Raw genomic sequence first — 24658 nt, forward strand, 5'->3', positions numbered from 1 at the left:
CTGGTCCCTCACAGATGTGCTCCTGGATAATTTTCTCAAAGAGCTTCACCAGGACTGAGGTAAGACTAACAGGCCTATAGTTTCCTGGGTCCTCCTTCTTCCCTTTTTTGAAAAGACCACCCTCCCCAAGTTCCACTCTGTCAGCCCTGGTGCTGTATTACCTATCTTCTCCCTGATCTGCCACCTGCCAAGAGGCTGCTCATGCAACTTGTGGCACATGTGCCAAAGGTTAGCCACTCCTTTTAGATGCTCCAAAACTTTAAAGCAAAATAAAGGTTTTGTTGCTGTTGTTGCACACTTTTCCTGAAATGCATTCAGCTATAATCAAGCCACAAAACAAAGAGCTGGGGTACAGGTCGCCATCAACTGTCCTGGCATAAAGAGACATGTGTTGTTGACTCCATACACTGGCAAAGATACAAGGTGCCTAACTTTGTCTTTGGGTGAATGGCATTTTTAATGCCTTTAATTTCCCTGGTATTTTCTTTAATTTCTCAGCATCCTTGTGCTGCCAGCTCACAGTCCAGCTCTCCTTCAGCAAGTCTATGGTATCCAAGAACACTCTTTACATGAATTGGTCTAGTGACTCAACCAGGGTGCCATAGCACGCTTGGGTGCTGAGAGATCCTCTTAAGAGTACCATACAATACCAGCACTGCTAAGCATTCAAATACCTGCACAATTCATAGAAATTTCAAAAGGGAATCCACAGTGTCAAAAACATTCTGACATTTTTTCTGTACTCAAAAAACAAGTGAAAGTTATGGGTGGGCATCTTCCAAGTGGTGCCTTGATTCTAGGCAAGGTTAAGAACCACTCTATATCAGTCCCTCCACTGTCCTCCTCAGGAGGAAGCACAACCCTCTGTGCTCTTATTACAAATATCCCAGTTACTAAGCACAGGCTCCACAGCAGGCCCCAACCAGAGGAAGAAACAACCCTCCAGCTTGCCTCCAGCAAGGGGAAGGAACTCTAGCCTCACCTTTTCCTCAGGACAGGGCTGCATTAATAAACTGGAAGTAGAAGTTAAAACAGAGCAGAATGAAGAAAAGGGGTAGGGAGTTATAGCTGTGCTTCAGATTTAACCCTCTGACCTTCCCCATGGGTGTAACCTACCTTTCCTCTGCCCCTGCAATGCTGAGACCAGGACAGGAGAATGAGTACATTCAGCACATAGTAAAGCTATAAAGTAGATGTTTTCATCCCCAGAAACAAATGGAGCAGGCCGTACCTTCCTGAAGTTTCTTATAGATGATTCACTAAACCCTGACTTGGGACAGACTCCACATATTCACTCATTTGTCCTTTCCTACATGCAGTCTTTTCATAGCCCTTCCAAGCTTATAAGATCAAAGAGAAGGCTGGAGTGGGAACACAAGGCAGTGGAGAGCAGGAAGTAGTTGGAGGAACAGACTTGATGGAAAATAGGAGAAATAAATGATGCTGGAAGATTCAGCTCTGTTCCCCCTTCCTCAGCATTTATGGACCAAATCTAGAGGCTCTGACTTAGCCCAGAACTTCTTCAATGTTCCCTGCTCCAAAAGGCAATAGGCCTATGCATTAAATGAAATAGTTCTTACCAATGATCAGTTTGCAGAGGGTCAGAGCCATAATCAGTATCCTTTTTCAATTTTGTAGAAAGCTATATTCACAAGTCCAGACTCACTAAAAAGAAGGGCAGCTTCCTACTTAGGAGCACTTACCTGTAGCAGGGGTGGGCAATTATTTTGGCTGGAAGGCCACTTAGGGAGTTTTAGGTATCTGTTGTGGGCCAGATCAACCCCCCACTCCCCACAATAGCTCACGAAAACTCCCTAACTGGCCTCCCATGTGGGTCCTGGCTGGTCTTCCTGGAGATCCCAGAATCACAGGATGGTGATAGTATGGGGCCAAGGCAGAGCCATGATTCCTGCATACCTCTGCCTGTGAAACCAGCACAAATCACAGGCAAGTGGGGAGCAGATAGTGGTTCTGCCCTGGCCCCTGGTCCTGTGACTCCACACCTAGCCCCAACGCTGGCCCTGCCTGCCCATCCTGGTCCTGGATGCCTCTCCCTATCCACCTGCAGCCTCATCCCAGCACAGATCAGATGAGGTCACGGGCAGGCAGGTAGCAGCATCTGGGAGCAGGATGGGCAGGCAAGTCTGGGGATTGGGATCACAGGGCAGTAACAGCACAGGGCCAGGGACTAAGGCAGAGCTGTGATCTGCCCACATGCCCCTGCAACAAGGGCTGGTTCCACAGGTAGAGGTGTGCAGGGAGTGGATTGAGGCTCTGCCCAAGACCCCAACCCTGCACTGTCACTGCCCCATAATCCTGATCCCCAGCCCCACCCCGCCACCCTAAATGAGGTTCCCTGCCTGCCTGCAGCCCCATCCCGTCTGCCCAGCCTGCCCGTGCAGATCTCACCCAGTCTCCATGGAGATCAGGCCCACCCACCCACTCCATCTGGCACCCTGAACAAATAGGCTGGAGTGCCCGGGCAGCAGGGCTTGGTCCAGCAGCAGAAACTGGAAGGAACCACCACAGGGGCTGCCAGGAAATGGAGTCTGGCTGCTGCTCCGTCCCAGCCCTACTGTGCACCTGGGGGTGGCAGGACCAACTGCATGCGCTACAGCCTTAGCCACCCCTGTGCATGGGCCAGGTGAGGCCAAAGGACCCACTGCAGACCAGACAAAATGCCTTGGGCTGAATCTGGCCTGCAGGCTGTATTTTGCCCACCCCAGACCTACAGGGTGCAGTGGCCCATTCTATGACAAAGGCTACCAGCACACCACTGTCACTGTTGCTAACTGTAGCTCAGATAGCCATACCCAACCTAAATTGAAACAAGTTGGCTCAGATGCTGGAGTAGGTTGGCTGTGACAGTATGGAGCTTAACATGGGCTAGCCACCCAAGCATTTTGTCAGCTCAGGAGTTTTGCAGCCCACACTAAATTTCATGCTGCAGACATACTAAACAAACTACCAAGTTTAAAGTTAGCCTGTATTTTATCTATTTGCACAAGCTGTAGTGCCTCTATAACCAAATTATATTGCTTCATTTACTGCTACCAGTAGCTCCCCTGATTGCTTCATTGTCAGTATTAAGGATCCCAGTGTTGGCCTCTATTACACCATGCATGTATAAAAAGGAATGGATCGTTGGTTGAAAGTATGCACAGAAACCATGAAAAATTATAGGTAAAACTAGAGTCAGCTGTACCACCACCATCACCACTTTCTAGAACAGTGAGGGTCAACCTTTTTGGCAGGCACACCACAAATTAGCCCCAGATCCTCCCCAAGTGCCATTCCAATCCCCTTCTGCTGCCCAATCTGCTGTGCTGTTTTCTGCTCCACATTCTGTGCTCCCTGCCCAATCTCCTGCTCTGCTTTCTATTCCTGCACCCTACCTGATCTGTCATGTGCCACACACACAGTTTATCTGCCATTTGTGGCATTCATGCCACAGGTTGGCCGCCCTGCTCTAGAACAAGGAGACTGATTATTTAACCTGATTTCCCTAGCCCTTACACTTAGAAAGGGGACTGAGAGTTTAAAAACTTGTATGTGGTTTGCACAAGTGTGCAGTATGCATAAGTGTGATCTAAAAGCCACTTTAAATAATAAGAGAAATCACCAGAAATTGCTATTTTTAATGACCTTATTCATGGACTTGTTCTTTAAAGTAGGTTGACTCACCCTCACTTGAGGGTTGGAAAAGCTCTATCTGAGATTACAGGCTACTAGGTTGTCATCTTCACTCACATCCTCCAAGGAATATATTCAAGTAACATTTTAAAAATATAACTGATTAGGATCCCCCACCACTCTACCCCCTTTTGCAATTCAGCTTCGAAAAAGGAATAGATTATGCAAACTATTTAAATAACTGCTACTGCTCAGCAACATTTCTGTACTTACATCTTTTTCAGTTTCTGCAGACTGTTTCTATTATGCTGTGGCCAGAACAGAAAGCAATTTGTTCTTGTCTAGCAATTTTGATTGACGGGCTTAGTGTATTGATCAAAAGAGCAAGGATTATGGTTATAATCCTTGTAAACACAAAACTTGGACAGTTAAGCCAACAGCAGTAATTCACCTAACCAACACAGATTATTCCATTTCTTTATTTCCAATAAGCAAGTTTGGTTGTGTGTGTCACATCCTTTTACCACACCAGCTGCCCCAGAATAACACAGACTACAAAGTATGCTTGCATTTATTTAGAAACCTAGATGGCACAACAGCATTGATTTTAAAACATAAGTCCAGAGTTGGGGATAGCTTGTTTTACCCTTGGCTGCCATCAGCAAAAAACAAGTTGGCATATACCTATCGCCAGCAGGATAAACTTTCTTCTCCACTACAGACTACAACACTTGAAGCAGAGTTATTTTCTCCTTCTTGCCCTCTGCCTCTGGATGAAAAAACTGAACTCAGCCCAACAAACCAGCCCTGTAAGGAGACTGAATTTAGCAGAAGGGAGTCACCCTAGGCACTAGTTCCTGGTTAATGCTTCCTGAAATGCTCAGTTAGTGCATCCAAAAGTTCTTGCTTCTTCCCAACAACCTTTAGCCCATAAGCCTTGCATGCCTCCTTCAGAGCAGGCACAGTGAGCTTGCCAAGAGTGCCCTTCTGCACAAAACTCCTCAGCTCATCCTCAGAGATTTCTATCTTGGGCTTTTTCTCCACTTGCACATCACCACCTCCTGTTGCAAAAAGGAAGTTGGATCATTGACATTAGAAGGACTATTAAGAGAGGAAAGACAGTTCAATCAGTCTAGTAACAATTAGTACGTCACGCCATAAAGGCAGTGCATCATGCACACATGCAACAAGTTTCTAGGTTATGTATTTCACCCAAAAAGCAGCTACAGTTCATTGTATTAGTGACAGCATGAGATCATGCACAACAATGAAATATAGATTTTATAAGCTCAGAGGAAAACTATTCCCATGTGACACTCTATGTGATTTCTATGGGGCCAGCAGAACACAATTGCTCAATACAGAAATTGGCTAGGACACTGAAGCTAGAACCCCTATTTTTAAGTGTAATGGGTTCTAACCCACAAGTTGTCCAAGCTTCACTTTTTCATCCAATTGGTAAGGGATTCTTTACCATAACCCTGCAAAACAGTAACGAAAATTTAACAGCTCATGCAAAGTCTTCCCTCAGCTGTACAAGAAGGTAAAAAAAAAATGCAGGGTTTTTATTAGCCTCTCAGAAATATTCAGCTTGGGCCAAGTAAGCAACCACACACCCCCTTCCTGCAACAAGCTGAATATCCTTCAGAGGTTTCCCATTCAAGTGGCCTAGTTTGACCACACACTACTTTAGCTTGTAAGATTTGCCAAGATCATAGTCCAAGGTGATATATTATTCTATTTGAATGTGGATGTGGAACAATTTATAGAGAGTACTTTTCACTTTAAACCCCCAAGAGAGAGAAAATGAGAAATACAAAAGCCTCTGAACAGCTGACAACAACAGCATGTTGCATCTCACAAAACCCTGGCCTGTTGCTTTCACTACTCACCTTGCTTTCGTTTCCCAGCCTTTCCCTCAGGACTGTAATCAGGTGGATAAACCAGCTGCTTAAACTCTTCCACTAGATTACCCAGTCTGCGATTCATCTCCTCAGCTTTAGGCACTGACAGAAGAAACAGACTTGTGCTCACCAAAATGCAGCCCACACAAAATATAAATCACCAAATTCTACTGTATTAAAAAATAAATGCTTTTAAAGAGTAGCCATCTTTTCCTAAATGCTTTCCAAACATGAAAAATGAAATGCAAAAAGTACATTAAACAGAACAGTAACCAAATTTTGAATGTACAGGAATCAGGAAATGAGAAAGTTAAGGTTCTCAATACTATCACTAACATTGTATAATGCACAGTTGATTAGACTTCGTTGTATACCCGATAGGAAAAAAAAAAAAAAAGTACATGCCTATACACAAAGGAAATCAAAGAGAAAACATAGCAGGATGTGGGGAGAAAGCTTTGCCATCTCTTATTTCATAATCTTTTGCTAGCCCTATTTTTTTTAAGTTACCTGTTTTTTTCTCATCAACACTGTCAGTTCTTTGTGGCAGAAAGTCTTTTTGTCATGTTTCTTTATACTGCTTAGTGCAATAAAGTCATGATTCTTAAGTGGGGCCCTTAGACTCTACTATCACAATGCAGGAAAGCAGTAATTTTACCTGAAAGTACAGGGGGGGAAGGGAGAGAGAGAGAGAGACAGAGAGAGAGGTTACTGCTTTTCCTGGGAAGAGTACCAAAGAACCAGAGCTGTGTGCTCTTACTGGCCACAGGGTGGCATCATTCCCCACCAGCAGATGGCCAATGAATTTCATTCATTTTTTCAAAGTGAAATGCCAGTGGACTTTTAGGGAAGTGAATTTTAAGCCAAAAAGCTGTCTGCCGGTATACAAAGACTGTTCAGTCATTATTTTAAAAGATAAATTAAACAATTCCTTTTTACTTTCATTGGTCATGATTTTAATTCATTGGTCATGATTTTAAGACCTACTGAAGTATTTTGTCAAAAAAAAGAGAAGGCAGGGCATAGTTGCTGTTTAACATCTCAAGACCTAAATTTTAAATAGTTCATGTTTAGGACCTTTGGAAAAGCAGTTGCATCTCTCATGACTAAAGTGAAAAAATGCAGAAAATTTAGCTCCAAGTGATAGGAGTTTGGTCTTAATTTAGACCATGCAAACATTTGCATAGACAGAAATATCACCAGTTTCTCAACAAGACTAGAAGGGATGTTTTAACAAGTATACATTTTGGGAGTGGGGGGGAAGCAAAAGGCCAGGGATAGCAAAAGAACTGCAATAGCAAAACCAGAACTACAAAATTTAAAACAGCCCTTGAAGCAGATCACCATCACCACATATTCCAGATTAAGTCTTAGAACTGCACAATGCTAACAGTTTTGTTTTGCTTTTTTATAAACACAAAAGGAGTCCTTTTGGATTTTCCAATAACACATTTCTATGACCCAGGGTAGAAGATGCAAGTGACCTCTCCCACACTCTTTTTGCATCAACTAATAATTCTCACTTGTCAGATCCTCAGCTTGTTCAGGCTCCATCATGCCCAGTGCCAAGGCCTCCAGGTTCCTAAAGTGCTGCTGCAGGACGGGGTTCTCAAAGCTGTCACTCCTGTCAACAAAATCCAGAAATATTCAACAGAGATGCCAAGAAGTAAATGTAACTTATTAGCAGGACAGCAAACATGCTTATTCAAAAGCTATCATTGGCCACTTTTTAGTAACTTTTATGGGAACCTGAAAAAAAAGCCTGAAGGGGTCACCATTCCACATTAATGCTAGTTTTGCTCTTTCTACATACCCAACACCTAAACATACATCTCCTTTAAAATAATTCTCCTCCTTATGGTGGAGACACCCCAGCTCATTAGTAACTATTATCTTGTGTTTTCACTTCAAAGACCCTTCAATACCTTCCTTACAAAAAGATCAGGCAAAGGCTCTTTCTTATTCCATCACTCAAATACGCTATCAGACCATGGTATAACATCTCTTTGAGCCAAGTCAAATGTTTAAGGAGTCTCATAACATACTGGTACATTTGCTGTAAGGCATGCTGTGTATGGGTACATCAAAACAGTTCTATCAAATAAGCAGAGCTGCATATACACAGTGACTATTATAAGGGTAAAAAAAGGTAGCAAACTACTTTGCAATCAATGTCCCTGCAAGTTTCCCAGCTAAGCACAGTGAGATAGTCTCCGATGTAGCCTACCAAAAAGGGTAGAAAGTCCCCTTCCTTTTGTGTACGCGCGCACACGCATGCACATGTGATTCTGCAGACGTGTGTGCATACATGTTCTACAGGAAAATGAGGCCTCCTTTGATTAAAAAAAAAAGTTAATTTTCCCTTATAAGACCAATTTGGGCCCGCATGTGTAATTTCTACATGCAAGACAAATTAATTGTGAGACAAAGATGGCAGGACTAATTGAATTTATCTAGACAATGCACCCACTACAGTTATGTTTGATCAAGTATAGCTACATGCATGTCATGGAATTTTGACTGCTGGGGCAGAAACCCAGCGTATTACACCAGACCAATGAGAACAAATCTTTAGATACGTTCTCAAGTTTTGCAACCAACCATTATAAATTAACACTGGTAAGACGTCCAATTTGGCCATCATGTTTGAACCCATCACACAGTTCAAGTGTTACACAACCAATTTCAAGCAATGTTTTTTTCCAATGTTTAGTGTCAATGTCTTCCTGGATGTCCAGAAAGCCTAATGGACTCAGAGGTGTTAAAAAAAAAAAAAGAAGCCCTAATTATACATTGCAGAGTCTTAGCTCCCTAATGTGTTGAAATTTATGATCTTGTGCAACTGCTTTAGCTGCTTGCCACTGAATAATGTACAATATAGCAGGTAACAGGCTTTATAAAAATGTTCATGTCCCACACCTCCAGCTTCCATTCACCTGTACTTGAATCGAAGCTTCTGGACTATTTCCTTCATTTTGTCCACTTGTTCTTCATTGGCTGGCACCTTCTCTGTAAAGTCAATTTTCCGTATGTCATCTGCATAGGGCAGGAAAATGAGGTGGAAACCTAGGTGGCAGAAACAGATATACAAAATGTGTCATCCAATGACAGCCTCAAGACACATGACAGAAGCCAAGAATGGCTGTGAACAGTTTACTCATACTAACTAGACAGTACTATATGCAAGTGCCCACACAGAATTAACAAGTAACTTTCTTTTTCAGAAATGTCCCTATTCTCAGTCCTGAATTGCCAAGAGTATCTTTATATGAATTCAAAGATCACCTCAAACACTTAGGCTTCTGGACATTACCAAAACATCGTTACCACTAAAAAAATACTAAAGAACACCTGGGAGAGACTAAATACATGATGGGAAGCTAGAATCTGAAGTTTAATGCCATCTAGCAGTTTCCTGCATTACCTTCCAATCATCTGAAAAGGAAAAAAATCCATCTCACAGGGATGTTAAAAAAATTAAACTGGTGCTTATAAAGCACTTCTGTGATAACATTCACTAAATGTGGGCACCATTGTTCTTTTTCCTTGTCCTCCCCAACATAAGCTTCACCAGCTATAAGAGGGGGGAAGACAGAAGGAAATAATCTACTCCTGCTTCCTAATCATATTCTACTCAATCACCTACCCTGCTAGCAAGGGACTAAGAGGGAGGAGAAGTATCACACCTATGTTAATTCTGGAGGTTATGTTTTCTTGGGCAAGTATGGACTTAAATGGAGGTTTTCAAAAGGCTTTAACTACACTGTTATTTAGGCTCATCAGATTAACATGGCATAAACTCAACTATACTGACACCAGCCTGGTATTAGAAATTAAGGGTGCACCAAGCAAGATTTTGGGAGCCAATACCGATAGCTGATTTTTAAGGAGGCATATTGGCCAATACCAATCTGATTTCCGATACAGCTTCATCCAGCTGGTGAACCTGTTGTAGTGGACAAGGAGCAGAGAGGGAAAGGGTGTGGGGGGCAGATCAATGCCCACCATGGTGAGGGAGGGAGTGGGGCAGGGGCTGCCCAACTGGGGTGGGGCAGGCATGCGATGGAGCCGCAGCTCATCTGGGGGGCGCAGGAAGGGGGAGTGGCTCTCACTACTATATGCACCCCAGCAAGGCACTGGGGGCGGGGAGGAGCGTGTGCCCTCGGATCTGCGTAGGGCAGGGCAGTGCAGGGCAGGGCAGGCTGCAGCTGCAGGATGGGGCCAAGGTCCATAGTCTTCCTGGCATGTAGCAGGGGGCCTGGGCCACACTGCGCTCAAGGTGGGTGGTGGCGGCACTGGGAGGGGGCTACAGCGAAATTTGGGGTGGCTGCAGCCACCTGTGGCCCCTCTCCCAGTGCCACCACCACCTGCTCAAAGCACAGTGCGGCTGGGCCCAGTGCGGCCCCCAGCTGCAGCCTGCCCCACACAGATCTGGGGGCACGCCCGTGCCCTCCTGGGGTGCGCACTGCAGGGAGAGCCACCCTGTACGCCGTGCCTCCTGGATGAGCTGTGGCTCTATCCTGCACCCTGCCCCACCCCAGCTGGGCAGCACCTACGCCAGCCCCACTCTCTCCCTCACCATGGGGGTCCTTGATCTGCCCCCCATGCCCCTTCCCTCCTCCCTCCCCTTCCACCACAACAGATTTACCAGCTGCACGCAGCTCTCCAAGCTGCTGGGCTCCGCTCCTCACCATCTATGTACTGCGCTGCAGCTGCACGCACACTCAGACATTTATTGGCCAAATTATCAGCCACATCAGGCCAATTTCCAATATAGTCAATTTTCTTTATATCGGTGCTGATCCAGTATTGGATCGATGCATCAGTGCACCTCTATTAGAAATTCTTAGCAGCAGGTACCCCATGTAAATCTCTCAGAGCATTTATTCTGCATGAGTCTATCCCAACATTTTAAGCAAGCAACTCTGGCCTGAGTTGCTATGAGCAGCTTGCTGTGTCAGATTCTGGACATGGGAAAATGGCAGCAAGAGATTGCGGACAGTTATTTTCTCTTCTGTTTTTGAGATGCACAAGAAACACCTTGCAGTACACAGCATACTTGCTTGTCTAGTTCCTTCTTTTCTACTGCAATAAAGAAAATTGCAATTTTTCACACACCTGGAGAGGCTGTCTGCACATTCTGCTCATCCAGCTCTTCCTCTTGAGGGATCATGGCCACAAAGTAGGGGGGAGTGTTCCGGCGGGGGACATATCTGCACAATGCCATCACTTCTTTCTCCAGGCACTTGGTCAATAAGGCATTAAACAGAGTCATACTCCCTACACAATAAAGGCTGTATCAGTCAGATTTGGGTACAGGGGTCACCTCTGGAGATTCAGGCACATAGTCTGAAAGTACTGCAGGTTTAGCACCTGTCACTTTTTGGCAATATCTATAAGATTCCAGACAGGAAAAACAACATTAAACTGTTATGGGGGACTGGGAAGGGAGGGAAACCCTCTAGGATGAGGACAATATGTTCTCTGGACAAAAAAGGGCAAGAGAAATCTGATGAAAGGGCAGGATTTGCCAATATATGAAAGAAGAGGTATCTGTCCTGATAATAGAGGTGCCACCCATTCAAAGAGAATATAAGGGACAACAAAATTAGGTTTGCTATGATGTGAGCATAAACACCCTCCATCCTTGGAGATCCAGTCAGTGGCACACCACAAGCCTTCAGTACTAAGAATCAGGGTCAAAACTGTTTTTCAAGAACAGCCAACATTAGCCTGTTTTTTTTTTACCACAGGGGTTGGCAAAAAAAAAAAAAAAAAAAAACATACCCAAACTGTACATCCACTGGACAAGGCATGTTGCTGGAAATACTGCAAGGCAGTGAAGTGGACAATCAAGTATCCACTCTTACCTCCCTGAAGGTGTTGCACCCAGACAGCAAGTGCATCTTGGACTCCGAGGGAGTGGAGCAACCTGTTCTGACAGAGTCCTTTTTATAAGCGACACACTTACTGAACTACTTCTACTTAATCCCACTTCCCTTACACAGCGTGACATTGTCCCTATCCCAAATACACGGTTAACATGGTAAAGGGAGACAGAGAGGCCCCTAAAATTCTCTCCTTCTAGCTAATATAAACCAGCATCAGAAAATACTGCTAGCTTGCATGTTCTTTCTTAGCATTGCACCTATCCTTCTAGCTGACATAATTGCAACTTCTGTATCCAGATGTCCTAATCATCTCTCTCAAGCTCTATGTCTTGATCCCCTTGTTGATTGAGTCTCCATACACCTCAGGTTTCTAGATAAGTATTGCCATGAATGACAAAAATCTTATGGGGTGAACATTAGGTCAACAACAATGAAAAAAAAGAAAAGAAAAAAGAAAATAAGTCAGCATGGAAAACAAAGCCAAAAACATGGGTTACAATGGCGAAAGTGTGCGTTAGTCAAATCAATGAATCAAAGCTAAATTTAAACTTTTGTTCTAGACAAGGAAGCACAAATGAGTCTGAATATCTCATGTCCCTCTTCAAATGATATTTGTCCCACCCTTCCCCTGTCCCATCCCCCATTTCCCTCCCCGCTAGGAATTAGTTTGCAGCCACACTACAAGATGATTGCCTGTTGGGTCTTTACACCCCACCTTTTCTTACCACTCATCAAGGACTCCTCAGGATAGATGAACTGACAGGGCTTAATGTGATGATGCTGTTTGAGCATTGCCAAAGGTTTGAAGCCAATCAAAACCAAACCTGGGGAATCAAATTTCTTCAGTTCCTCAGTCTCCTCTTTCTCCAATACAATCTGACGGTTCCCATATGTCTAAAATAGGGGTGGGGGGACAGTTTTAAGAACAGAACCAATTGAATTGTCCCATATATCATGAAGGAATGAAGAAGGGGAGGCAACATCAGTAGCAAAGGGGTGGGGGTGGACGAAAGGGAAACCAATAACCTGGAAGTATTTGTCCACAATGAAAATAAATACCAATATGCTATCCTTAAAGCCAATTTAAACAAAATTTACTCCGTTAAAATCTGAAAGGCAGCAGGCCTTAAGAAAGGCCCATAGCCAATCTACAAAGAATTACTAGCAACAAAGGAGAAACTTGTGATCCTTTCAATTGTATAGTCATTTTTTTTTTACCTGTTATACACACAATATCTTCATTTAACCTATCCCTTGCAATCCTCCTGAAGATTCACTTCATAAACCTGTGCCTTAGTTTCTATGGCACCTCAACAGTCCTCTCTAAAAAAGTGGTGGTGGGTTATGGAGCATTGCTTGCACATGAAGAAAAACCTGCATGTGAAGGGCTAATCTTTTGCTGAATTAATTATTTAAGGTGAACAAATTAGCCACAACCTTCCACAGCAAAATACTATTAGCAGTCCCTTGTTTAAAAGCGCTGCTGTATATTTATATTCACAAAGCAATTGATAACTATGTTCAGTTATGAACTTTAATCCAGTCTACAGATGTCACAGAGATTTTGATTTTAGGTTTATGCTTTTCTTAGAGATCTTTTACTGCAAGATGCTGTGTTTTTGACACACTAGCTGCTTAATCTAAAGATACAACACAGCCAATAATCTTATATTTCCATAACTCCCTCCATCCCAAAACTTTGTGAAGCATTTTATAAACTGCGTCTTAGCTGTAAAAATAAAAATTCATCTATATCTGACCAGAGACTGTGGTAATCATTCTGATGAACAATGCTAGGGCATGAAGAACAAGAAAATCTGTTTTGGCTTTAAAAATAAATAAATACATACATAAATAAATGTCAGAACACTCACACCTTTACTCTTTAGTAAAGAAGTACCATAGTATCATTATTTAAATGATTAAAACACTGAAGAGGCTATCGAGATGCAAGACCACCAGTAGAACTACTGTCTACTCTTTCAGACAAACTTGAATCATTGCAAAGGGAGAATGCAACCCACGGCCCCCAACCTCAATTCCATCAACAGCTGTCCTTTTATGGAGGCTAACCCACATAACAACCCACTCCAAGTCTGCCTAGCTTCTAAATGCAACAGGATCACATTATCTCTAAGGGAAATGGAACAAGCAGTATAAACCTGTCATCCTCTGCATTTCTGTGGCTCACTTAAGAAGAGCCATACAAAAAGAAGTAATGGTTTTGGTAAGTCTTTTGGTGCCCCTGCAGATCCCACACTGAGAAGAAAAGCAAGAACATATGGGATGTATTACCTGAGCTTTCTTGGTATCACTAGGTAGAAGCAAACTACCTGTCTCTTGGTTAAATGTTCGTGTCTTAGTTCTAACTGGCTCATTGGTTTCCCGATAAAGCTTCACTGGATATGGCTTTATTGCTTTTTGGACCAAGTTGTAAACACCAACAGTGAAGAATATGTCTTTGCACAGATAAAAGTTTATCCTGTATGGGAATAACAGACAAGCAGAATGAAGACTTCCACAGTCAGTCTCCAAAAAGTAGTTCTCTCTTCTAGCAATTTATTCTCTCAGATTCTCTTTTGTTCTCCCCCAAACATCACATGCATTTCTGAAATAACATTACCAGTGTTGTAATGCCGTTTCTCTAAAGATATCTTAATTTTGACATAGAACTGAGAGTTCTCCAATATAAATAGCTTAGTACAAGTCCTCAATGCATAAACAACGCATAAGTGTTGATGTGGTAGGGCACAACTCTGTGACGTGAGTGTAGACAGACCACAATACAGGCCCAGGCTAGCCCTCCTACACCACTCCCATGCTGAACACACATGATGCCCATTGAAATGCGTCTCCTGCTTGAACGAAGAGGTGGCAAAACTCCCAGGAAGACAAACAATGTAAGACGTGTAGCGCAATAGTAAGGAAGTGCCTTGGAAAAATAAAGAGTAATGTGTAGAAGCGAAAAACAATCTTCAAATTCTGAGAAGAAAATGGTGGGAGGTGCTTTTACTTTTAGGCCAATGATGTGACATCAACATAAAATGAAGACATCTGTTAGACACTGTCCTCTTGGATATAAATCTGGCTACTAAACTGGGGTGAAAACAAAGATGGGCAGAACTTCTAAGAGCTCTAGTCTACTCCATCCAGAACCTGTATGATCTTTTGACACCTAGCATCTAGTGAAAGGCTTCCACAAAAAACAGACAGATAATCATAGGATAAATGTTGGCAGAATGAAAAGTGGATGTCTGATAACCCCTTGAAAAGGAAAAGCCTAGGTAAATCCACAGCATTAGCTGTATAAACTCCAGTGCAACATGTCCCTAAACATCACTTACCCACTCTGAGTCAAAATCACTATCACCAGAAAATGAGTTACTTAAGCTTACAGGAAGCAAGTAGCTCCAAAGGCTCTTTCATCACTTTTGAAAAGTTCTTATTAAAATGTTGTGGGATATTTTAAAGAGGAGGTTTCAGAAAGGTCAAGCCCAATCTCAATCAGATAACAAGAGCCTGCACAGATACTGGTCCATGTGAGAGTAACTCATAAAAGACTGACACAGCTCTTAAGCTTATTCCATCTCACTGTGTTCAAATCACACTCGAGCACATGAAGAGGGTCAACTGATCAGTTTTGTGCCAAGATTCAATTTAACAGTAACCAACTTACAGACTTTTGTTGTTGTTTGTTTTGGGGGGTTTTTTGGGGGGAAGGGTATAAATAGTTTCTGAAATGCCAGAAAGACAAGTGAGTTAGACTCCATACCCACATATACTGGCCAAATCAGGTTCCTGGGTCAGGATAAAGCAAGCTGCCTTTTTTCCGCTTCGAGGATGATGACTTCATACTTGACTCAGTTGGGAAGATGGCATATAACAGTCAGGATAGGGTTTAGTTCAAAGCTCTATTCCCCACTACTGAAAGCCTCTAGTCAAAAATCTCCAAAAGCTGGGGAAGTTCCACCAATCTTGCACTAAGTAATTGGGACCTAGAAGTGGAAATGATGCTCAAACACTACCTTAATAGCACCATGCTTCCACCAAGGAAGCCTTTCCAGAGACTGCTTATGCTATTTCAAATGTTGATACTTGGCACGCACCTGGCTAAAGCCCGTTTCTTTGTCTCCTTTGCTCGTACTTTCTTCATGAGATCTTCCAGTTTCCCTGACTCAACAGGCTGGACTCCTAAATCCTCATCTTCTGCTACGTTAATGATATCTCTGTAGAACGTGGATATATCAAACCCCCCAGGCTTCTTCAAGTGCATTAAATCAAGGATGATACCTAGTCACAAAGTAAAGATGTGGGGAGGGTTAGGTAAATTGATTTCTATGTACTTTCAGCAATACATATCCACAATACTCAGATATTTCCTTAAAATGGGAAAGGAAGTTGAAACATGCATAGATTTTGCTTTTCTATTTGTGTTGGTCACTAAAATAAAGTAATTAATGAGAGCTGGAAATTGTTTCTTTCGCAATTGATCAAGTCACATAGCAGAAAGAGTAAGGATGTGATCTAGTAGCTAGTACACAAAGCATCACTGACAGATGTCCATGCCCCTTGTTGTACCAAAAATGTCCAAAATCTGTGGTTGTGACATAGGTAATGTGATTTTGTGCTGCTATTTTGTGGTTGACATCTGACTTGCTTTAGGGCAAGAAAGCATAGGCAAAGCAAACCAGAGTTGCCCATGTTCTCTGGCTGCCTCAGGCAGGCATTCCCAGGGCTTCAGGGGAAATGGGAATCTCCAAGATGTGCTGATTTGACCCCTGAAGCCCTGGGAATGCCTACCCAGTTTCCCCAATTTCGGAGTCATCTAACTGGTGGTCCTGGCCCCATTACCATGCTGGAGAGACTCTAGGCATGCATTTCTATAAATGGGGAAACCCTGTTTATACCCTTAAATTCGATTTGCATACAGGCACCTCAAGCATTGTCCAGCAATATTGGGCACTGGCTGCTCCTGGAAATGACAGGGGTCCAACCTTGCAGGGCAATGGGTAACATTCATTTCGCCCAATCAAGTGGATCAGCTGCACCAGGACTTATCCCAAAACAACTGATCCACTTTATTTGGTGATCTTTGTTTATACCCTTACTCTTCATGAAGCTCCATCAGTAAGTGAAAAGTGAAAATGCTGACCTGTGTCTCGAAGGTCAGCAGCTCTGGTCCTAGCCAGCTTGGTTTTAGTGCTGTCATTGGCATGAGGATTATCTTCATTGGTGAACAGCATAATCCTTTTGTGGCTCATCTTGAGCTGGACATCACTGAAGAGATTAGAGCAGGCCCAAAATGCCTCACCCAGTGAGTATTCATTATTATGGCCAAATGACTCACGAAAGAGTGCTTTCCCCCGGTTTCCCTTGTACTTGTCCAGTTCTAGCACTCGCTGTGCACCTAAAGGCAAAGAGAGCAAGAGCAGAAAATTGGTCTGTACTGCCTATGGTTCATGCTACATTTCCAATGCAAGAAGCCTACAGCTCCTTATAGTTACTGTTTCATTGCATTATCACAGCACTGCACTCTGAAGGCTTGGTTAAGATGTTTAATACTTTAGGTGCATGAGCTCATAGATAACTGGTCTATTTTTCAAACTTTACAGGTTACCCAACCTTGACCAATACCTCCTTTTCCCTGTTTGTCTATTTGCAGCTCTCCTCCTCTCTCATAACTACTTTGACAATGGGTGACATGCCTTCTGTCCTGTAGCTGCTGTTTGATATATGTGTATATATATGTTCTTCATATCTTGCTTCCTCACTTGCTTCTCCTTTTTTAAACTTTCATCCACAAATAGATCTTTTCTCCCTTCTTAATTTCCTTCCCCCCCAAAATTTTAGTTAATTAGCAATGATTTTTAAGGTTTTTTGAGGCGTAAGACCCTTCAAATAGAATTGACTGCAGGGAAAGGAGTACAGCAGCCAACAAAAGAAAATCAAACTATTAACAGTATTTTTTGCCTGACTGGGCAGGGAAGCACCAACCAGAGAATTTATTACACCTATGAAAAAACTCCTCACAAAAACTGTAGCATTCTAGTTTCTCTCACAGCATCAGCTCCCTTGGGCATGAGACAGAGGGAGGCCTGATCGTATGGACTTCCCCAGTTCCTATTTTTCACAGAAATCTTCAGATCACTATTACATTTTACCTGGATTGTCCAACTCCTGAAGAACATAAACATGTTTGAAATCTGCTGAGTTTTTGTTTTTCTCAGTACCATAAAACACAACGCTCAGGAGGTCTCTGTCACTACTGATAATCTTGCTGGTATACACATTCCGGATGCACTGGAAAGAAACCACACAGGCCAGCAAGGAAAGAGCGCAAAACATTAGTTTCAGGAACCATAATAGAGTTCAGCCGTTGGCAAGCAAACAGTTTGCGCTGGCAATGCCAGGGACTGGCACAATATTTTAAGCCACATCTCAGCACCAGCTGGGCTTTCTGGATATTTATGACTAATAGTTGAACATTAATACTCCATTGTTAGAGATGAGGGCAAGAAAAGGCAGAGTTTTCTTGAAATGTTATTCATCACACGGATTTTAGTCCTTATTGTATCATCTTATTGATGAAATCCAAATGCTACTTTGTCTGACTAGGAATTTGATCTTGCCAACTCCCAGCTGCTGTTCTTGCTGCATAGATTTACCTATTTCTAGGCCACAGGTCTGTGTTCAGACATCACCATGACCTACACAAACAGGTTAGCCAAAAAGATGAACTACATTACAGCAAACATAATTTTACACGCAATTTATAAAGCACTTTAGGATCCTTTAAACTACAAGACAGGCATCATCAGTCACATCTTTAATACCCTTACCTGGATTGTCATCTCAAAAGCAGTCCAGTCATCATCATCCTCACCTTCTTCATAGGACTGAAACATGGCTTTGGAGGCATCAACTAAGAAAATCAGACTGTCCCGACCTGAGTATTGATAATCTCCTTTGAAAAGAAGGAGAAAAATCCAAACAGTCATAAAAATCAGGCTGTCCTTTTCTTTCTAGGCAAAGTACCCAATACTGGTTGTATTTTGTAACACTAGCAAATATAGAATGGGCCATGTATTAACCTAGGCCAAGTGCAGACCTTCATTTCAGCTGGTAAGAGTTTCTCTGACATTCTTACCAGTAGAAAAACCACTGCGGGAAGCAGGGGGAGAAGAGCCAGAACATCCATGCATTTCAACCTCCAGGCTGGAGAGCACTACTGGCACGCTCTCTTGCCAAGGGGCAGCAGTCGGCTGCTCCCTGGGTCACTGCTGCCCCAAGGGGAGCCTATTCATTGACAGCCTACCTTCTCCCCTGCCTGGGAAAGAGACAGACAGCCCAGAGAGGGCTCCAGGATGCCTGCACCACCAGTCGTCTGTCTCCTTTCCTGCCAGTCTCCCATCATGGGTACCCTCCCAGCTCTTCCCACATGGCCTCACAGAGATGGATGCCCCAGGCCAAGCCAGAGCAGAGCCGCGTGTACAGCGCAGCAGGAACAGCAGCAAGGGGCCCAGAAGCTTTTCTCCCAGCAGAGACGCAAGGCGTGCGCCTGGTCTAGGGCTGCCAACCATCCAGGATTGCCCTGGAGTCTCCAGGAATTAGAGACAAATCTCCAGGAGATTGAGGAGAGTCACATGGGAGAAAAATGAGCAGGTGCTCATTAAAATAAATATTAAATGCTGAATCTGATTTATATAACACTCATGTGTATTTGCTTTCCTTAAGTGAAGTTATTTATATCATTACATCATGTAAGGAAGCCACCCGGAATAGGTTCAAACGGAGCTGGCAACCCTAATCCGGGCAGCATCTGGTCTCCTGGCCGTGGCCGCACCAAGCCTGGCACCTCGTAGCTGGCCTCCTCCTGCCCGGCCGAGCCACTATCTCCCAGCCAGCGGGGAGTCTCTGGCCGGGGGGGTGGGGGGCGCGGGAAGAGGACAGAGGCCCCGAGCTGCCAGCGGGGACCCGGGCCCGACACTGACCGCCCGGCTCCGCGCCTTCCTCCGGCTCCTCCTCCTCCTCCTCCCGCTCGCTGCGGTAGTAAGACACCCAGTCCGACATGGCGGCGCCGCCGGAGGGACACACAGGCGAGGGCGTAAGCGGCGCTGCGGCCCGGCACCTGCTGCGGGAGTCCAGGCCCGGCCCTCAGCGCTCAGACAGACAGTTACCTCCGCCCGACAACCCCACCGGAAACCCGCTCAATCACCTCCCGCGGAACTGAAAGCCACCCAATCCCACGAGGCGGAAGTAGCAGAAAGCCCCCGCCCCGCGGAGGTGGTGTCGCGTTGCCATGACCACGCCCACCCCTGACGACCGGGCCTGCAGAACGCGCGGCGCATTTCCTGGTTACGGCCTGGCCCGCCAATTGCGGACGCTGTTCTCCACCCGCGAGACCCCCCCTCCTCTTAAGCCAATCGCGGCCGCCGCTCCTCAGCCCCGCCCAGGAGAGGGCAGTAACGCCCTCAGCGCGTGGCCACTCTCCTCTAGCCCGGTTCAGCTCCGCCCAGACGCCGGCTGCCACGGCTGCGCGGCGCATGCGTACAGGGAGTGCTCCTCTGTCACCTCACGGTCGGGACTGCCGGTGCCGTCGCCCGCCAGCATGGAGCCGCCGCCCGCCTTGCACTCGGTGAAGCTCTACGTCTACGACCTGTCGAAGGGCATGGCCCGCCGCCTCAGCCCCCTCATGCTGGGTACGGGGCCGGGGGAGGAGGGGGGAAGGACCGTTGGATGTTCCGCGTCAGGAAGACGCCGGCTCAGCCAGGGAGGGAGGCCGACCGACTCACCCGCCCACCCGTGCGGCCCTCACTTTATATAAAGAGAGAGAGAGGGAGAGATATATAGAGATATATCTCTTTTCATATATATATAGAGAGAGAGAGAGAGAGACACACACACACAGGTGCGCTTCTTTGGACCTGTGTACACACGTGTGTACACATGCGTGTGGGAGCATATTGTACGTGCATGCATAAAGACCCGTTTACCCACGCAGGTGTATAGGCCCATGTACATACGTGCATGTGCATATAGACCCATGTACACACGCACACATATATGCATGTATTTACACTTATACATACATGCATATAAACACACACATATAAATCCAGCAAAAAGAATTAGCTAAATGAGCAGCTGGAGAGGGTGAAAGGTGAAGGGGGAAAAAAGCAGCGAAGGATTATAATAGTGAGGCAGAGAGAGTGAGAACTAGCTGTCTGCCCCTTATATTTTGATTAGGTTTTTTATTTAAATGCATTATACCCAGTGGCACTTTCCAGGCCATACATACATGGGGTCCTTCACTCACCAAAGAGTAGCAGACTTGAGGAGCAGAAGGCAGTGCTTGCATCTAAAGTCAAACGAGGCAGGGGAATGGTCGGTGAAGGGCAAAGTAAGATGGCCCAAGGAAGTGAACGGGAGCTGGGTTTGGGTTAGTGAGGCTGACCAATGAAGCCTGGCGGCATAACCAGTCAGGCTGGTGCTTGGGTTTTTTCCACCTTTGTTTAACCACTGAAGCTGTACTGGATGTGACCCTGGTGCTTAATGCATAGACCACATCCGTGGTGGTCATGGTCTTGTGCTTGGCATGTTCCGTATAGGTGGTGGCACTACAGATCGCTTTCTCCAGGAAGACCTTCAGCACCCTTTGGGCCTTCTTGTAGATGAGGCTGGAGATACTATTCACACTGCCATGGCAAGCCAAGCAGCAGATGACCAGCTTGGTGATGCCCTGGATGTTGTCCCTCAGCACTTTCCTGTGAAGCTTGGCACCGCCTTTCCCCAGCCCCTTGCTGTCCTTGCTATGATCAGATGTGTTGACTGAGATTTCATGCAGGCTGGGGCTTGGACTCCCTAGTGTCTAGCCCCACTGGAACCCAGCTGGAACATGAGAGTTGCCATTGCCCAGGTCTTGCCCAGTCTCCTCTGTAACACCACAGTGGAGACAGGTCTGGCAGCAGCAGTAACACTGGCAGTGGCAACTGAACAGAGAGAACTGCTATTGCAGGGGCTGCTAGGAAACTGAGTCTGGCAACCAAGCCAGCCCCACCCCACTGTGTGCCTGGGGACAGCAGGACTGGTCACACACACCATGGTCTGGGCTGCGCTTATGCCTGAGCCAGACAGGGCCAAGGGATCCATCACAGGCTGGATAGAATCCCTTGGTGGGCCAGATTTTGCCCACCCCTGGCCCAAGACCATGACCCTACAGCATATCAAATAGGCCAAAACAAGTCAATTCCCTCAGTCTCTCCTCAAGAGAGACCTAGCCCTCCAACCATTTTTGTTGCCCTGTACTGGACTCTTTTCAATTTGTCCACATCCTTTCTGTAGTAGGGATCCAAAAATGGACACAGGACTCCAGGTGTGGTCTCACCAGTGCCAAATAGAGGGAAAGAATCACTTCCTTCGAATTGTCCTTTGCAAAGTCCTGACTTTTTAGTGCAGTATATGTAGGTTTAAAAACAGTTAATGTCAGTGGAGTCTTCCTGTTGGTTTTTAAGCAAATAGTTTTTAAATTACTAGAAGGGGAAATATTGTTTCTAGAAGGGGAAATATTCTTTTTAAATTGAAGGAAAGTGTGAGTTTGTGCAACTAGCTATTTAACTGATGAAACTTTTATATGGTGTTTAGTTACTTTCACCTACACTCCACTTTGGGGAAATAAGACCTGTGTTTTTGTCATTAGAGGATCTCTTCTCTCTGAGTTCTCCTTTTTAAGCTCTTGATTGCAGTTGTCATTGTTTTATCCAGTGACTTGAAAGATTTATTGTTGGTGTTCTGTATCTTTCTCAAACTCTCTTTCAATATGAAGCAAAGCCAGATTGGAGGAAGAGATACTTTGAAATCAAAGATGTTACATGCTGAGGTAAAACATTCCTTCACCCACTGAAACAGCCATAGTTTTCTTTAACAGATGTAGCTATTAGTTATTTTAGGAGTCAAAGTACTGTTATATTTGCAATGTTTTAAATGTGTTTACTAAAAGGGCTAATCTGGGGTCTAGGAAGTTCTGATTCAGAGATTGTACCCCTAAATCTTTTGCTACTAAATAGCTACTGATGCCCCTTTCTTCCAAGAATGTGTCCAATCCCTTTTAGCTTATTTAGCTTTGCTTTGCTAATGTAAACTTAACCTGAGCCGTAGAATAAGCTTTGCTTGTAGGGTAGCTCAAAATCAGTTTTCCTCCAACATAAGTACTCTCACTCTTTGGGGGTTTGTGAGGAACTTCTAGGAGTTGGGCTCCTTCCCTGCTCTACCCCCTCTCACCACTGGATGGGAAGCAGAAAAATGTCTAAATTACTCTACCATATTGCTTTGATTTTTGGAGATGTGGCATTGTAGTTGTAGGGTCACAAACTATTACTTTTCCATTGTCCACAACATGAAATCATAGGGATACTATGCGGCTTGGCCCAAAAATGTTCAAGAACAATAGCCATTGATGAAAGCAGTTTGTGTTTCTGTTCAGTTTTGTTTGTTTGAATGGAGTGATAGGAAATGTTTTCAGTCTGCTTTTGATGTGAGAAAAAGAGTAATTCCTGACTAGCAGGACTGAGAGGGAGGAGATCTGATTGGAACCAAAGGTTTTTCACCTGTTTCAATATTATTCAGTTCTAATGGATTGACGCTATCTTCAAACTTAAAATGAGGCCATGCACTCCAGATTGACTGCACTACTAAATGGACTGTCAGCCTGCTGTGATGGTTTGACAGATTCTCACCAAGAACTTGTCCTTTGTTAACTGGCTGGCCATTGGATTGGTGACTTTGAAGTACTTTGGCTACTCTGCTTTGTTTCTAAAGTGTGAAGTAGTGATGTACGGAAAGGACAGTCTGTAACTTTTTTGTGGCAACAGCTACGTGTCATACTAGCAGTCTGATGTAAAGCTTCCCAACAGGCTCAGTCTCTGAACAGATGCCCCATGTACTGTTATCTCAGAAATTGCTGGCATTAGTTTGATGTGCCTGTTTTAAAAGAAAGAGGTGGTTTGCTGTCCTGTGGGCTTAAATAGATGAAAGCCTGAATTACTCTGAGCATGAAGACCAGTACATGCCAACAGCGAGTCTGCAAGATTGACAAGAAAAATATTCCTGTGACCCAAGTCCAATAAATTCAGTCTCTGTCTGATATACAGAGGCAGCATTTTAGAGAGATGTAAATTAATCCTAACTGCAACCAGATAATGTAAAAAAAACTTGTCTTCAGGCTTTCCTCTCTTGAAAGTTATACTCTCACTAGTGCACCAGTAACGATTTTTGTAGCTAAGTTTTGAGACTTGTGTTGAGAGAGGCCAGAAATATGAATCAATATGTACAAACTTGTACTGATTTAACTAAATTGAAAGAGGGTAGCTTGCTTTAGCCAGACTTAATTCTGGCCTAAGTATCCATACGTGAACATGTATGCATCCTGTACATATAGCTAAAGCAAGCTATCCATACATGAACATGTAGTGAAATAAATCTGTTTTCATTTTATTTCAAATTCATATGTGATCCCAGAACTAAGGTTTTTAGTACTGGTACCACCCAAGATGTAGATCTCAGAATCTTATTGCTTCCTGAATTTCTATATGATAACTTTTAGTACTTATATCCTTTTCTGAATGGTAAAAATCTGCGGTGACTTTCACAGTATCCAAATATTTACAAAATGGCATTCTGGAAAAACAAAGCACTTGGACCTATCCTGTATGAGGCTCCACACATGAAAGAGAAGATTCATAAATCAGAACAAAGTTCATGCAGTAGCTAATAACTGGTTGAGATGAGGCAAGCTATGACACAGTCTTGGACTAGAGCCTACTAGGCCTTGGTTGATCACAGTGACAAGGCAAACTACAAGATATTCAAGGTCACATGGATTTGGTGACTAGATTATTCCAAGGCAAGATTCTTGGATTTTATCCTCTATGTAATAGTAAATCTTTTAATGTGTGTTTTCCCCTTGCTATACCTGATCTTTATGATTTTCTAGAGGTCTCCCCAAGGGGATGAAGAAGGGTATCCTGCTTGCCCCATGTACACCCCATTCTCTCTTCAAAGGGCCATAAATTCCACATTAAGTTCCCTGTAGCAAATAGGATTGTTTCCTTAGAAACCCCGAGCAGTTTCACCCTGTGAGATGCATAAGCTTAATAAAATCACAGAAGTTAGAGAGGAAAAGAGCTTTATTACATGATTTAGTGCTAAAACCCTTGTCATCCCTGGCCTGAGCAG

General features: G+C 44.2%; 2 protein-coding genes across 5 annotated transcripts in view; one reads left to right on the forward strand and one right to left on the reverse strand.

Annotated features, from left to right (window-relative positions):
• Positions 1-4186: 4186 nt before the first annotated feature.
• Positions 4187-19580, reverse strand: XRCC6 (X-ray repair cross complementing 6). 3 transcript variants are annotated; one of them, XM_019515092.1, is made up of 12 exons: positions 19420-19579; positions 18268-18392; positions 17590-17728; positions 16581-16835; positions 15535-15718; positions 13724-13910; positions 12154-12322; positions 10656-10817; positions 8474-8603; positions 7061-7161; positions 5526-5639; positions 4187-4694 (listed from the first exon to the last, which is right to left on the reverse strand). In XM_019515092.1, the coding sequence occupies exons 1-12, from the start codon at positions 19496-19498 to the stop codon at positions 4495-4497; spliced, it is 1845 nt and encodes a 614-aa protein (XP_019370637.1). In that variant the 5' UTR covers positions 19499-19579; the 3' UTR covers positions 4187-4494. The 3 variants fall into 3 exon arrangements, 2 of the variants coding, with proteins under 2 accessions (XP_019370637.1, XP_019370638.1); XM_019515093.1 differs by having other exon boundaries at positions 4601-4734; positions 19420-19580; XR_002096864.1 differs by lacking the exon at positions 4187-4694 and adding an exon at positions 6048-6195 and having other exon boundaries at positions 5557-5639; positions 19420-19580.
• A 295-nt stretch (positions 19581-19875) lies between these two features.
• The window catches only part of DESI1 (desumoylating isopeptidase 1), a 21564-nt gene continuing 16781 nt past the window's right edge, over positions 19876-24658 (forward strand). The window contains exon 1 of one of the 2 annotated variants that reach the window (XM_019515095.1): positions 19876-20127. In XM_019515095.1, the coding sequence (XP_019370640.1) occupies positions 20037-20127 (91 nt within the window). In that variant the 5' untranslated portion in view covers positions 19876-20036. The remainder of the gene's footprint in view (positions 20128-24658) is intronic. The other variant, XM_019515094.1, reaches the window with a different exon arrangement.

Source organism: Gavialis gangeticus, unplaced genomic scaffold (genome assembly GCF_001723915.1).
Source record: "Gavialis gangeticus isolate Ggan-Ray unplaced genomic scaffold, GavGan_comp1, whole genome shotgun sequence".
NCBI classification, from domain to species: Eukaryota; Metazoa; Chordata; order Crocodylia; family Gavialidae; genus Gavialis; species Gavialis gangeticus.

What these genes read in the sequence shown, in the direction of transcription:
- XRCC6 (XM_019515092.1), bottom strand. Translation starts at nt 19,498, where the DNA reads ATGTCGGACTGGGTGTCTTACTACCGCAGCGAGCGGGAGGAGGAGGAG. An exon ending in TGCTGACCTTCGAGACACAG is followed by an intron (nt 15,719 to 16,580) that starts GTCAGCATTTTC and finishes CTTTGTGACTAG; the next exon opens with GTATCATCCTTGATTTAATG. An exon ending in GTGATACCAAGAAAGCTCAG is followed by an intron (nt 12,323 to 13,723) that starts GTAATACATCCC and finishes CCCCTATTTTAG; the next exon opens with ACATATGGGAACCGTCAGAT.